Source organism: Camelus bactrianus, chromosome 35, assembly GCF_048773025.1.
Source record: "Camelus bactrianus isolate YW-2024 breed Bactrian camel chromosome 35, ASM4877302v1, whole genome shotgun sequence".
Taxonomy (NCBI): domain Eukaryota; kingdom Metazoa; phylum Chordata; class Mammalia; order Artiodactyla; family Camelidae; genus Camelus; species Camelus bactrianus.
The window spans coordinates 16,331,527-16,346,445 of NC_133573.1; the positions used below are offsets into that span (position 1 = coordinate 16,331,527).

The 14,919-nt window shown below is 43.3% G+C and overlaps 1 protein-coding gene across 1 annotated transcript in view; it reads right to left on the reverse strand.

The window, feature by feature from the left end:
* Positions 1 to 67: 67 nt before the first annotated feature.
* The window catches only part of CUBN (cubilin), a 273,800-nt gene continuing 258,948 nt past the window's right edge, over positions 68 to 14,919 (reverse strand). The window contains exons 61-67 of the mRNA XM_074358517.1: positions 13,464 to 13,626; positions 12,911 to 13,116; positions 10,086 to 10,233; positions 8,979 to 9,160; positions 5,758 to 5,923; positions 3,567 to 3,802; positions 68 to 541 (exon numbers count right to left, since the gene is read on the reverse strand). Coding sequence (XP_074214618.1) covers positions 434 to 541; positions 3,567 to 3,802; positions 5,758 to 5,923; positions 8,979 to 9,160; positions 10,086 to 10,233; positions 12,911 to 13,116; positions 13,464 to 13,626 — 1,209 coding nt within the window. The 3' untranslated portion in view covers positions 68 to 433. The remainder of the gene's footprint in view (positions 542 to 3,566; positions 3,803 to 5,757; positions 5,924 to 8,978; positions 9,161 to 10,085; positions 10,234 to 12,910; positions 13,117 to 13,463; positions 13,627 to 14,919) is intronic.

Genomic DNA, 14,919 nt, shown 5'->3' on the forward strand with positions numbered 1-14,919 from the left:
ATTTTATATGGACCCCACAGGGAAAGACTAAATTTTAATGAGTTAAAAAATGAATTCAGCATCATGGTTTACCTTTCAGTAATGTTTATTATCCCCAGTTTGACATTCGCAGTGAAAATCGCACTCCTATTTTATTAACTTTCGGAAATTTACACAGTGCACGTGCCACAATCATTTCTGACTCTTTAAGTGTTTTTAGAAAATTTCAGCTCAAACTATTAGAATAAAGAAGCTACATTCTACATTCACAAGGTATATATACAAATGTTGATTCCATATATGCTTTGACGAAAAACATAAAAGTTCACATTCTTCTCAGGGCACAGGCAGGGGGTTCAACGGATCAGGATGGCAGGATCCCATCCCGCGTGAGGTCTGTGGGTCCAGCCCCTGCAGACAAACCAAAGTGCCGAGCAGACCCGGGCTGTCGGGGTCAGCTGTCCCATGTTAGGCGGATTGCTGAGGGTCGCGCCACATACTCCGCATGAAATTTGATGAAGACACGATGGGAGGAGGCCACAAAAGGACCTATATCAGTGTCCTAAAGTTGGGGGGGGGGAGAAGTAACAAATTATCTATTTCACAAATTTGATTATTTTTCTAGAAATATTAAGTGTAATTTTTTTAAAAAGTACAACATAAAGCAGCTTTCTAGAATTTACAGAAAACCTGCACATACTTCTAGAATTAATGTAGAGAATTTACAAAGGAATATGGCTGGGGGTTGGGGTTGAGGGGCGAGAGGAAGTGACTGCTAATGGATTCAGGGTTTCTCTTTGGGGGAACGAGAATGTTTTCCAGTTGATTGGACAACAGCTACACAACTCCGCGAATTTACTAAATTTTACTCTAAGCAGATGAATTCTGTGGTATGCAAATTACATCTCCATGAAACCATCACTAAAAGTTGAATTTCCAATTCAAGTTGTTACTGACATTTTCATTTGTCTGATGGAAATACAACTTGTATTTGCAAAGAAAACGATCGTATGAGTCAAGTATACTACTTTCCCCTCTTAACATCTGTAGTTTCCTTTGGGGATTTCTTTTCACATCCTTTGTGGGAAACAGTGTGTGTCTGCTGGAGGTGGGTGGTGGGGAGATGGGTCTTTGTTTTCTCTCATTTCCAAGTCATTCATTTAACAACTATTTATTGAGAGACTTCCCTGTTACAGGAATTATTTTTAGCACTAAGGATATAAAAAAAATGAACCAAACGTACAAAAAGCCCTGCTTGCATGAAGCTTACTTTTTAATGGGAGAAGACGAACTATGAAGCAAATAAGTCAGTGAAATGTCCGGGAGGCTGAGGCTGTCACACAGGGTCAAGGTTGCAGACGAGGGCCCTGCCCCTCTATTCTGCTGGGTCCAACTGCATTAGTCCTACGTAAGAGTCATCACAAAACAGACTTTTTTCTAAGTTAGTAAATTATTCAGGTGTGTGAAGCACAGGGATATTTTTTCCTAAGAGATATATTGGGGTACACACAATATTGTACACTGCCCCAGTGCATGCACGTTTTCCTTCCATTTCAGCCTGCTCCCACATTTCTCCTTGTTACTTCTATGTTGAGAAAACAGTATGAGCAGATGCCAGAAGTTTTAAAGTCTCCTTTGATTCACTTGCTTTTTCTTTTATTCTTTCATGTTTCCAGATGTTCAGATTCTGTTACTGAGAGTGGTGCCCATGAACGATGACAATGACTATACAAGAAAACATCTTCAATGTATTGTATGACTAGCAATCTAAGGAGTGACTTCCATCATCACTCTGTAAACACACTGACCTCAGTGCTAAAAACAAAAAACAAAAACAAAAACAAAACTAAAGAAATCCATAGCATCTTTAAAAAAGAAAACAAGTACACTTGAAAAGAAAATGCAAAACAAATATTGTGAATGCCAGCAGTTTAAAAAAATGACATTTCTATTATAGACTTGAATTTAATGTGCCTCAGTTTTCTTTTATCTGCACAGTCCAGGTTTTCTTTGTTCTTTCCACCTCACAGGATTGTCACAGTATTGAATGGGTTGCATGTTTGAAAAAAAAAAAAAAAGCCATAGAGACATAAAATAATGAAAAACAATGATGTTGTGAAAATAGTTTCATTTCATTGTGAAAATGTTTGCAAATTTCAACTAAATGACTAAGACCTCGTCAGCGTCTACATCTGACACATGACACATTTACTGTGCTCTCTTTTCTGTGGCCCCCTGTGAATAAGTATAATACAATGTCTAGTGATGAGGAGACCCAAATTTCTCCCCAAATTATTGGCTCTGTGTATAAGGGCAGAGCTACCAGAGAGTTTATTAAAATGTTGTCTACAAACCAGAGAAGCTTTGTTCAGTAAGTTAGGCTGCACCCATGCAACAGAAAACCATCCGATGATTAAATATGACACATCAGTGTTTTTAATAATCAGATGTTAATGACAGCCACAAAACAGAATAAAATATGTGTATATTGCAAATATATTCAAAGAAAAGTTTGGAAGAATATATAGAAGAATTCTCAGTTTTAAAAAAAAAGTATCTATTTTTAATACTTCCGAGTAGAACATTTTATCAGTTTTACAAACTGCAAGTTATATTCTAAGAACTCTAAATTTCCAGCAGATGTAATTCTAAGAATTCAGTTTGCTAAGAAGGCATAAATGAGTAAAGAGCAGAGGAGTAGGAAACAAGTGACTTATCGGTAGCCACATCTCCCGTACATGAAAGCTCTGTAGACAATCTACTCTCATACAAAGGAGGGGACAGTGAGCGCAGATGCAAGCAATACTGAGTCAATGTCAGAATTCGAACTTAACTTTTGGGGAAGTTCCAATACACTTGAAATTTATGAAAAAAAAAAAAAAAGATCATTAGTTCCCAGGCCAGCTGTTAATACCCTGTGTATTTCTTCAGAGAATTCCCACAATTTTCAGCAAGAAGTGAGTGAAATGGAGCCAGGCATCCAAATTTTCTATATAGTCTGCCCTCCCTAAGGGCAAGTTCCTCTGTGTCACGGATTCAACCAACCACGGAATCCCACAGATACGGAACTGCGGATACAGAGGGCTGACTGTATTCGTTGCCCTTGGCCAGTTTTTATAAGGGACTTGAGAAATCCTAGGATTTGGTATCCACAGGGGGTCCTGGAACCAATTCCCTGTGGATACCCAGGGAAGACTGTAGTTCTATTCACGTAGAAATAACCATGGATATTCAACCCTGGGCAGTGCATTGACATCACCACGGAGCTTTCAAAAAGCAGCATGCCATAGGCCATAGATCCTCTCCCAGAAATTCTGATTCAGTAGGTTGAGTGGGGCTGGAAGTCCGCAACGCTAATTAACTGCATAGGTGATTATGATGCACAGCCAAATTTACTATTACTGTTAATTTGATGCAGTGCCCACTAGGTGGCATTCGTGCTCCCAAAATAAAAAGGAAAGTCAGAAAACACTTATAAAAGTGCACTGTGCTCTCTGATTTCGTATGTCTGCCTTTAAAAGTGGATACTAAGCTACTTTATTATTACAAATAGCAAATGGGAATTTTTTAAAGTTCGTTTTACTCACTGAGCCACAATACGGTCCAGAGGATGGAGAATTAGCATCGGGTCCATCGTACAGGATGAGATAGTTATGGACACAGTCTCCAGGATCGTCAATGCTGACAAAGTAAAAGCTGACGGTGACAAGCCTTCCAGCAGGAGCAATGATGGCCCATTCGCAGTGAGTGTTATTTGGGTAAGTACCCGGATAGCCAGGGCTGGTGACCGAGCCGCTGTCTCCGTAAAGAGTCCCACCACAGCCTACAAGGAAACAGTTGCAGGAAGTTTGATTCAGTGGGGTATAAACCATCCAGCGTGCTTTAGTGCGCTTCAGGCAATGAGGTGGTTATTTTCTTAAGGTGCTGAGACCCTCTGCAAGAAAAGTGGATGCAGAAACCCTTTTTTGTTCCTTCTTTGAGCCACCTCCCGCCCACTCCCTCTCCACCTGCTCCCCCACCCCACCCCCACCTCCACCTGCACCGGACAATCCTTTCTTTCTCTGACTATCACGACTTAGGGAAGACTTCCTCCAGGTCTGTCCTTTGAAAATAGTGGGTTAAGAACACACTGAGAAAACTGACAACTTGATAAAGAAACTGTAGGAGAGAGCAATTAAAGTTGATTTGGGTACTTTTGATGGTGTAGCGCTCTCTTCACTGGCAATAAGTCGACGATAATGATGCGGGTGAAGTAGAATTAAAAGTGAAATTCTGGGTCAGAACCAAAGAAAGAGAGGGTGTTATTTTAGGTTTTGACAGTAGTTACTTTGTTATAAAAGTGACTTGACCAGGCTTGTAACTGACAGTTCCAAGACTGACGTTAACACAAAGCCAAAGCTCTTTAAATACTGGTGTTAATTTGTTCAGTTTGACAATTTGTACAGGAAGGTTATCATTATTTAGACCAGACAGCCACGGGGATCCAGGATTCCTGCACACAGGAGGAGATTGCGGGAATTAATTAGAAAGCGCTGGCTTGGGTGTCTGAGCACTGGAGTTTTGGTCCTACCTCTGCCACAATCCACCTGTGCATTTGGGCAGCTCAGCTAAGTTTGTTTTATTTCCTTATCTGTAAAATGAGGGCAGAGAGATCATCTTTTACCTTTTTTCAGGTGCCAAGAAACTGTTATCTATGACTGTCTTGATAGAATCCTTTTCTAGAAGAACAGGATATTTGAAATGAGTCCTTTTTTTTTTTTTTTAAGTGAAAACAAGTTTATTTAGAGATACACATTCCATAGAATGTGGTCCATCTCAGAAGGGAGAGTGGCCTCAGGGTGTGAGGGTGGTTAGTTTTTTTGTTTTTGTTTTCCTAATTCATACTTTTTATTGAAGTATAATTGATTTACAATGTTAGTTTCAGGTGTACAGCAAAGCAATTCAGTTATACATATACATATGTATATATATTTTCTTTTCAAGTTCTTTCCCATTATATGTTATTACAAGATATTGAGTATAGTTCCGTGCCCTACAGTAGGTCCTTGTTGTTTATCTATTTTATATATAGTACTGTGTATCTGTTAATCTCAAACTCCTGTCCCTCCCTCCCCCTTCCCCCCTCCCGTTCCCTCTATGCGCACTTCCTGGAGAAAAATGAGTCCTTTTTTAATCATTCTTATTTTGAATGTTTTTAGATATTTTCAGGGACATTTCATAAAGGTATCCTTCCTCTCTTGAGTTAAATGTACTCACATGACTCAAATTTCCCTCACTGATTTGGTCAGCCAACCACAAACTCAGGAAGGTGCTTACTGCCCTGTAAAAGCCATTAACCTCCGGGACTGCCAGGAAATGAGAGGGTCTCTGAGGAACACAGCTGCTTATGCATACGCAAGTATTTGCTCGGAAATTGGCTTTGGGGCCAAGTTTCTTGTTTGTTTTTGTTTGTTTTAATTCTCAGAGAACTACCTTGATGACCAAACCAAAAATTAAAAATATGACAAAATCAGAACTTATAAAGGAATTTAAAAATCTTAACACCTTACCTGTGCTTTATATGTAAGTATATATTCCCTACAGAAATGATGAATGAAAGTAGAATTTTTGTCAATCTCTATTTTCATGGAGATAAAAAAAAAATCTCTATTTTTAACAGAAAGTAATCAAGTACACAGATGAGGGGGAAGATCAGGTCACTTTAATTGTCTTTTTCTGTTGGACACCGTGTGTTTTTCTCGGCCGCACTACTTCCCTCACAAAGCACAGATGTCTTACCAGAGGCCGACGAAGTCCAGATAATTTCATATCCGTGACCAGAAGTTGCCCCGTCACTCTTAAATCGTAGGTACAGCTCACGACTTCTGGAGAAAATGGGATTTGGCAGCAGAGTCCCACAGTATGTGCCAAGTAACGGTGAACTGCTCTCACTCCCATTTCTTACCTTCAAAAACAAGTCATTAATTAGACATATCGTGCCTTTTCCTCTGATTTATTGATGGTTTACACGTGAAGATGTGAGACGACTGGAATGACAACTGTTTTGGGAAAAAACAGTCTTTTTAGGTACTTAATGAAAGGTGAACACATGCAGAAATCACCTTCACTTGCAAAGAAGAGAAGCATTCAATTTGTAGATCAAAAACCATTTATACTTGGATTCTGAAATATCTGTTAATCTCCAGTCATTAAAATATGAAAGCACGTTTCTACACCCAACTAAATAAGTGGTATGTAGGCAATCAGTTTTACCTTTGTTCTTGGGGAGACAGTCTGAAGAATGTAATTAAAGTGAATTTTTAAAAGAGGGCGGAGGGAGAAAAATATTAATTTGCTTTGTTTCCAGTCAATTCAGCCCTACTTTATTCCTCAAACTGCATTTACATTTTTCCCCCTCCTTGAAAATTGCTCAGCTATAAAGGGGTTATGAAAAAAACTACAACATACAAAGAATGATAAAGTACAAAGCAAAAGGAATTTTTATATGGAAAAAGGACATAACTCCATAAATCTATAAAATTTCTGACTGTTAGATACATTTTAAAAACACATTTTGAAGAGGAATATACATATATATATACATATATATATATATATTTTTTTTTTTTTTGGTTCACTGCATGGAGTAGACAGGTGAAAACAGGAAACAAGGCAGTGTGTGAGCGAGGGTAACCACCCTGTGAATTCAACCCCGTTTTGCCCTCAAGCCTGACTCCTGCTATGCATTCACACCCAGCCCTACACCGAGGAGGATGCTTGAGGGATATTCAAGACATCTTATCCAGGCAGTGGAGAGTTGGAAGCAGCTCCGCATGGATGGATGCTGACTTTATACTGATACATGTATTTCAAATCTTGGAAGTGCCTCCATCCCCTTTATAATTCCAGCGTTTAACAAGTGGTTAACTGCTAGTTGTCTCAAGTCATAGAGCTTCTTCAGAGGCGCAGTGGGTAGTCTTGTTGGGTTGTGTTGATCTGGAGAGACTCCTTGTCGGTCTATGTAGCAGTAGCCAGGGGGAGAAAAAAATTGCCTTTCTGGTGCTTTCTGGATTATTCTGCTAAGCGGTTAAACCAAGTGGCCGTGCCATGGATGGAGTAACCAGTTGGCTTTCAGCAGAGAGGGCCACCATATGCAGGAATGCTGGGGGTCCAACCTGCCCCCATGACCTTCTTGGCTTTCGGTCTCTGGGTCTTTTTCCTCCAGGTCCCCTTTCCAGCTGATGCTCTGGGAGGAGGGAGACATTAAGTCCCACTGAATGTGCTAAGGTCTCATCCTCACTTCTTTCTGCACAGGAGGAATGGGACAAGAGCAGTGGGCATCTCTGGGGCTTTAGATGACCCTGAAAGGGGAGGTGAAGGCAAGTGCAGATACCAGATGGGACCCGGAGCCAGGACCTTGCGTGGTAGTAATAGGAATCTTCAGTAAGAAATTTCCATCCCATCATCACTGTTAAAGTGAATGGGATGCTGAGGCTGCCAATAAACCTGTGCCAGGATCTTCCTGCCAAAAACCAGACACAGCCGTACTTTACAGGACTATGTTGCAGTTTCCTGTCTTTGCTTATTGGACAGGAAGTTTCAGACCCATTTCTATGGGACAAGGGAGGGCAGCTGGGGGGGGCAGTTGTCACCCCCAGTGCTGGAGAGCCAGCCCTTGCTCCCCGGTATCCAGAGGAAATGGCAAAGTTAATGCTAGTCCATGAGGGGTCAGCTCAGGCTGGATGTGAACCATCCAGCTGCACAGTGACTCTGAGCTGTCGGGACCATGCTGTCCCTTTCCCCCATCCGACTCCTCCCCTTTCTGCTTTACACCTCACACAACTGTTCAGCCTCCACGGTGGGTGAGGTACGTAGGTCTGAGTGTAATAATGTGATTGATGCAAACAATAATGTCTCCCCGCTGCATCCATCTCCTCCCAGCCTCCTGCCATGGCAAAATTTCCCCAGAAAAAGGCAGGAGCTTCCTCTGACTACACAATCCATTGAGAATATTCTTTCATAGAGGACTTAGATTAATTCTAGAGGAGAGAGCATTCCAGGATGATAAAACTTAACAGGTGTAGCGGAGCAAACAGACTTTTGGGAAACCTTACCAAAGATTTGCATGTACATGAAACAAAGCTGATTTAGAAAGTCTTGGGTAAGGTTGAGGTGTAAATTCAATTCACAGACGAATTCAGCATCTTTGTACCTACAAGTCTTCTGTTGCACCTCAGTTTACTTCCTAAGAATGAACACGTTTCCAACAGAGTCTGCAAAGGACCCTGGAGTGAACTCTGGGGGTTTCATGGCAAATTACAGGCCCTGAGATCGAGGCACAGGAGGGCTCTCTCCCAGTGTGTTTGGGGAACAGGGTGGAGGGTGTTGCAGGGTTGGGGGTGGGGGAGACAGGCAAAGAGCAAAGGTGCTTCTTCATCCAGATTAGGAGAAAGGAATAGAGCAGTCCTTCCTCTGCTGAACACATGGCCAAGGAAACACTCCCCTTAGAGAATATCGAAGATGCCCCAAACTTCTTGTGGCTATCAGGTGAACTATTAAGTATCATTTAATTTCATTTTTATCTCTATTCCAAGCACACTTCTTCAAGTCACAGCCATCCTCCATCTCCAAATTAGCCGCTTTGCACTTGGACCTCCCTCTGGTCCTTCTGGTCTCAACTCACACATTAGCTCCTTCAAGAAGCCTTTTCTGTCCCCTCTGAATTAGGTGCCCCAACCATGCTGTCTCTGTTCATCAGCAGGAGGTGATGCTTTCCTGTCTGTCTTTCAGCAGATTTTGAGCCTCCGGGGGACCCTGACTATGTCTTGTCCCCTGTTGGACTTCTAGTGTCTGGACGTAGAAGACAGCTGGTAAATTACTTAGGAAATGAAAGAGTAATGGATAATTTAACACAATGAGGAAGGGACATGAGACGCATTAGCGGAGAAGGTGGTGAAAGGTCTTAAGTGATCCATCATCTTTTAAATAATTCGTGGCCGTGCTATTCAGTTGTATGTTACCTCCAAGAAGTCCCGTGTGCATCCACTCGAGTCCTCGATGCCAAATGAGTGAAAGAAGAGGGAAACAGTGTGGTTCTGGGGGACTGTGAGAACCACAGTGCAGTCCATGTTACTGGCATAGTCGTCCGGCCAGCCAGGGCTCTTCAGATTGCCAAAGGCCTTCGTATATTCTCGGTTGCAATCTTAGAGGCAAGAAAATAAAGTACTCGTAATTAACGTAGGCATCCCCAAATGTAGTGCTCTTCCATCTGGACGGGGGTAATTCAGAAAGAGCATTAAGGGAACAAATGTCAGAAAAAGGCGAATCCAGCCTCTCCATTTACCTTTGAGGTTATTGGGACCCCAAGACGTGAGGTGAAGGGCTCAGTGACCCAGGGCACCGCACATGCACCGTGGTGCCTCGTTAGCATAAAACCCCCACCCTGTGATGTGTGAAGTATGAAAACTCTCCTTTGAAGACCAGCATTCCTGTGTTCTCCGCACTTTTCTGATTACACTGAGGTGGAGCTGACCGACACGAAGACTTTTTTTTAGCATTAAGCCTCTACCTCTAAGAGTTTTGCATGAGGATTTTTTCTTCAAATCCTTTGAGGAATTTTCTTCTGACAGACCTGGTAAATGACTGCCCTTGACCATTTTGGGGAAAAATATCCAGAGTGTTTTTCATGTGTTTGTTTTAATCAAAGGCAGCTTTGGTTGTAATCAAGCTTGAAATGAACATTACATAAAAGTATCTGGAAGTAAACGTCTCGGTTACAGGAATCAATGAACTCTCAAGGCTCCTTCATTTTTCCAAAGTAACCTAAGATAGAGATTTTTCTATGTGGTTAAGTGAATAATTAATACAATAACTGTTCTTCTTTTTTAATTAACTACGTACATGAACTTTGAAGAAGATGCTGCCATTCTAAACATTCTAATTAGTATTTTGCTCACCTGACCTCTTCAGAAGCCAGCGTTAGTCATTTGCTAAATTGAGCCGGGCTTCTAACCCGATGTGGGTGTGGTTTATGTTAACAAACTGTAATTGACTCACAGGAGTCAATTCTAGCCGTGACTGTAAGGATGGCAGTGGTTCTGAGTCAGAGATGAACTACCAGGGCTCACCTGCAATCCGATAGGTAAAACCCACTCTGGAGTCTCCGTTAAAAACTTCTGATTTGAAAATGACAATTGTCGTGCTGGCAGAGGAGTAAAACGTGGGTACTGCTGTCGCATTTCGGCCACAGAAGCGAGTTCCCGGATTTCCATGACTCTGAAATGAAATGGGAGCCAAAAACTAGGAGACTGAATTTAAAAAGAGAAGAGGCCCAGAGCAGAAAGTCAACCGCACATCAAAATGCGGCTTCAACAGCCAGCCAGGGAAACCAGTTAGAGTTTGAAACAGTCTGCAACCCAACATCCCATGCATCGTGGAAACGACACGTTTCACATTCTCCAAGTAGTGGGAGGTGCAACCATGGGACAGACGCCTGTTCCCCTCCGGTCGCTTCCTGTCCAAGGCCTGTGCCACGGCTCAGAGCACGTGCAGCCCATCCGCGCTCACCACGGCCCTGCGCTCGTCCTGAACTCAGTGAGACTAACCAGCCCTGCTCCGGGCCTCGCTCAGCAAACCCAGCCAGAGCTCTGGCTCTGCTGTGAATCCCAAGAGGCAGCCAGGGCCTGTAACAAGGTCCCTGGTTCCCCTTTGTAAAACCAGGGCGGTCCTCCTCTCGTCTCAAGGGATTAGAGAAACGCAGCCTAATGCCAGGCAGTTCCTGCATCAAAGCAACTGGTACCGAAGCTCAGACGTTTGTGCCCCTCGCTCCCTCCCAGGCCCACCTCTGATGCGTGTAGTTTGTGGGCGCCCACCCAAAGGCCCCCTCCCTGCTCCCACCTGCACACTCCTGCTGTTGATCTGTGCTTCTTTCCACCACTGCTGGTCCTTTCCAAGCTTCGTCTGCTGTATCCTCTGAACTTTCACCGCCTTGTTACTTCCACCCCCGTAAACCTCCTTAGCCCTTCTCCACTGAGGCCTTGAGGGAAACCAGAGTCTCCAGAAGTCTCTCAGTGGAGACTTCTCTCTTCCCACACCCCTCAATCCACAGCGTCTGGATGGTGGTGGCAGGAGGGGAAGGGGTACCCCAGGGTCTTCAGTGCAGTGTTCATTGCTGCATCAAAGCTATTTCTCCTTAAGGGCCTCTACGTCCGGCCCAAGATGCCCTCTGGCCCTCCTCATCATTCTCACTTCCCTTCGTTCATTAAAGACTTGTGGCGTCTCAGCTCAGTCATTTTCTGTACCCCAGTTCCTGCCTTGACCCTTGAAGACTTCAGTGTTGTTATAGACAATCCATGAAGCATCCCAAGTTTGCATTCCTGATCACCAGTGGCTTTCAGCTCTACTCTCTGCAGTGGCCTCTTCCAACACCAGCTCTCTGGACAGATCTTTTCAGCATCTATAATCCTCCATCCCATTACTCTCTCAAGATCCTCCAATGAGATCTCTTCCTACTCCTGGACACCTGGAAAGTTCCACTTTCTCCCAGTCATCAATTTCTTATCTTTCCTCCCTTCCTACCAGGCTGAAGCCCTTTGTCCTTTCCTTTATTAATTGAGTGGAAGGTCATAATGTATTCATGACAAATATTGGGTCTGATATGAGGCCAACTCATTGCTTTTATGATCCAGAGCTGCTCTGTGCCCTGTAAGGAGCATTTCAGCACCAGAGGGCAGTCTGGCCTGGTCCCCATTGTCTCAGCTCCATGAAGCCATGGGAAATCCAGGGAGTTTCTATCCAAAGCCTGTTCTGTGTGGCCCTAAGTCCTCCCTGGGGGGAAGGGTACCCCTGGGGAGTAGGAATCTTATCCTGAAATCTACCTACTACCAGTGGAATGATGACAACCTAGCACCTTGACCCTCCTGGAGGCTAGGATGTATCTCACTGTCTATGCTTTGCACAAAACTCAGCAAATCCTGTGTCTACTAGGCAGTCAGGACTCCTCAGACCTCTTCGCATTGGAGAGGTCTCCAATCTGGCCACAATGGATTCCCCCTGCCCCCACCAAGAGGCAGGTGTAAACCAGAGGACCCTGGGTTTGTAATGAGGACAACCCTTGAGAACATGGACAGTGATGGGCTGGAGTCTCTATTATTGCCAGTACATGGGGATTTGAACATGACATTCTTGGAGTGAACCAGAGTATATCAGTTGCCCCTCAAATTGCAGAGAGATAGTCAAGGTATTCCCAGCTGCCCCCAACGAGGTATCATCCTCAGGTCATGAGCCCTCACTCTGCATGTGTTCTCTGAGCAATCTCTTCCCTCTCACTATTTCAGCTACCTACTCATATGATGATGGTGCCCAAATCTTCAGGCGTTCTGTCGACGTCACACTTTTATAGTCAACTGTCTCCTCAACATCTTCTCATGGGCAATTCAGACCTATCACTTAAAAAAAAACAACACCAACCAAAAAAAAAAAAAAAAAAAAAACCACCAAAACAGCTTTTCTCTCTTATATTACCATAAATATAGCCCCATTAGACTGGTACCAAATGGCTTCTTAACTGTTCCCTTCAATTCGTCTTACACACAGATCCGCACTAACTAGGTAAGTATTTCTCCAGGCATGGTCCATGGAGCTCTGGTGTCAAAATACCAGAGGTGGTCATCAAAAATTCAGGTAAAGGATTTCTATGTAGAGAAGTTGGTCTCTGAGGGTGTGCCCAGGGGTATGTACTTTTATCAAGACATCAGATGCTTCTTATGCGCATGACCTACAGTTCAGGGTTCTTAGCGCCTACCAATAGAGGGTTTAGTATATGGCTGAAAAACACATTAGGCTGGAAGCACCTTTGAGAACTTATTTAATCATGCCCTCATTACTTCAAGGGTTTTGCAAATACTGGTGAAAAGGTCATAGATGTGACTTGTCATTCATCCTACATTATTACCTCTGGTGGGTCCTGAAACTCTAAGTAATTCTGGTCACAGTCTTGGGAATGCAGCTGGAATGCCCACACAGTTATCTCGACCTGCTGATGTGGAGGGGCTTCAATGACCCAAGTACAGGTGGAAAATGGGACATCTGGGTCTGTTGAATTGGGTGATGAAATACTTTGGGGGGTCCAAGTTGCATTATATGTTCCACCACAAGGCACTGAGACGGGGGGAAAAAAGAACAACTTATAAGACATTTTACTTGCAACTCATCACACATACAATATTTAAAATTCTGCCTTCCTTACTCTTCCAGCCCAAAGGAGCTCTATTTATATCATTCTATGAAGGATTTATGGTGCATATTCTTGACAAAGAATTGTACCAAATTTCTACCATGGATTAAACACAGAGTAATTAACAAGGTGCTGAGTAATTGATGAGTTTAGATGTAATTAACATTGAGTTTAGTAATTAACATTGAGTTTAGATATAAGCACGGCATTATTTTTAGTGCATAAATACACGTGTGCTTCATAATATGTAAAAATGTCTCAGTTTACTCACTGTTCACGAAGGTATAGGTAGCGTTAAATCCTTCCCGTTCTAAAGTTAAGTCACTGACAAACTGAACCGTAAGGAAGTTTCCAGAAGAGATAAAGGGAGCAGGCACGGTAGAACCACAAAACGTTCCAGCCAAGTTGGCATTTTCACTGTCCCCATCATATAACTGAAAAGAAGAACAGGCCATTGGTTATCCATTATTCACAAAGAAGTAGTATTTTATACTAAAATGGACATAAAGTTACAACAGTGCATGATTAAGAATCTTACATTGATGTTCTTAGAGCCAGTTTTCATTTACGAGCAGAATTGGTATTGAATCAACTATACGATAATGATTTTCAGTAAAAACCTGGTATGATGCCTAAAACATTTTTTTCTCACTGGGAAGGTAATTTAAAAACTAATGTGTCATTAGAGCCAGCAATGCCACCGCTCTCTTCACCACCGCTCTCCCTACCACCCTTGTCCAAGCCGCTGTGGTCTCTTGGCTGATTCTCACCACAGCCTCCACACAGAGCCCCCTGATCCTGCTCTCATCCCTCCTGAGTCTGTCCTCAACATGCCAGCTGGAGACTACAGTTAAACTGTAAGTCAGACCAGGTCACTGCTCCGCTAAGAACCTTCCTAACTGCTTCCCGTCCTCTCAGTATAAAAGCCAAAGCCATTACAACGGCCTCCAAGGCTGAATCGAACCTGCTCCCACTCCTGAATTTTTCCATCTGGTCTCTCATTGTCTCCACTTTCTTTGCTCTGCTCCCTAAGTGAACCAGGCACTCCTGCTTCCTGGCCATTGCATCTGCTGTTCCCTTTGCCTGGACCGTTCTCCTGTTTACTCCCCTCCATGCCTTTAGGTCTCTACTCAAATATCACTGACTCAGGAAAGCCTTCCTTGACCTCCCTGTTTAACATGCAGACTCTCCCAACATTCCCTTTCTCCTTTCCTGCTTCACTTTCCCCCCGAAGCATGTATTGCCTTCTTCACCCTGTATCTATGTATATAAATTTTTTTCTGGTCCCCCGAAGAGAATGCAAGTTCCATGAAAGCACAGGTTGCTGCCTGTTCTGTTGACTATGTCTCCAATTTTCAGAAGTGTCTGGCGCATGAAAGGCACTCCATGAATATCTAATGAAGAAATAAGTGCCTTGTTTCCTTTCTCCCACTACCTACCGCCCAAACCTGTTCTCCCCGGCTCATCTTTGTGTCAATAACTGGCTGAAGCCCCAAACATCAGCTGTCTTTAACTCCTCTGTCTCTCCCTACCCCACATCTGTTCCTCTCCACCTTCAACATCTGTGCCCGGGGCTCCATCTCCACAGCAGCCTTCACGGTCCTTCACCTTGATTGTTGTAACATTTCGTAATAGCTCTGTTTCCCCCAAGCCTTCTCCACCAAGCTGCCTGAGTGTCTGCAAACTTAAATCAGATTACGCTCCTGCTTGGCCTACAACGTCCCTGG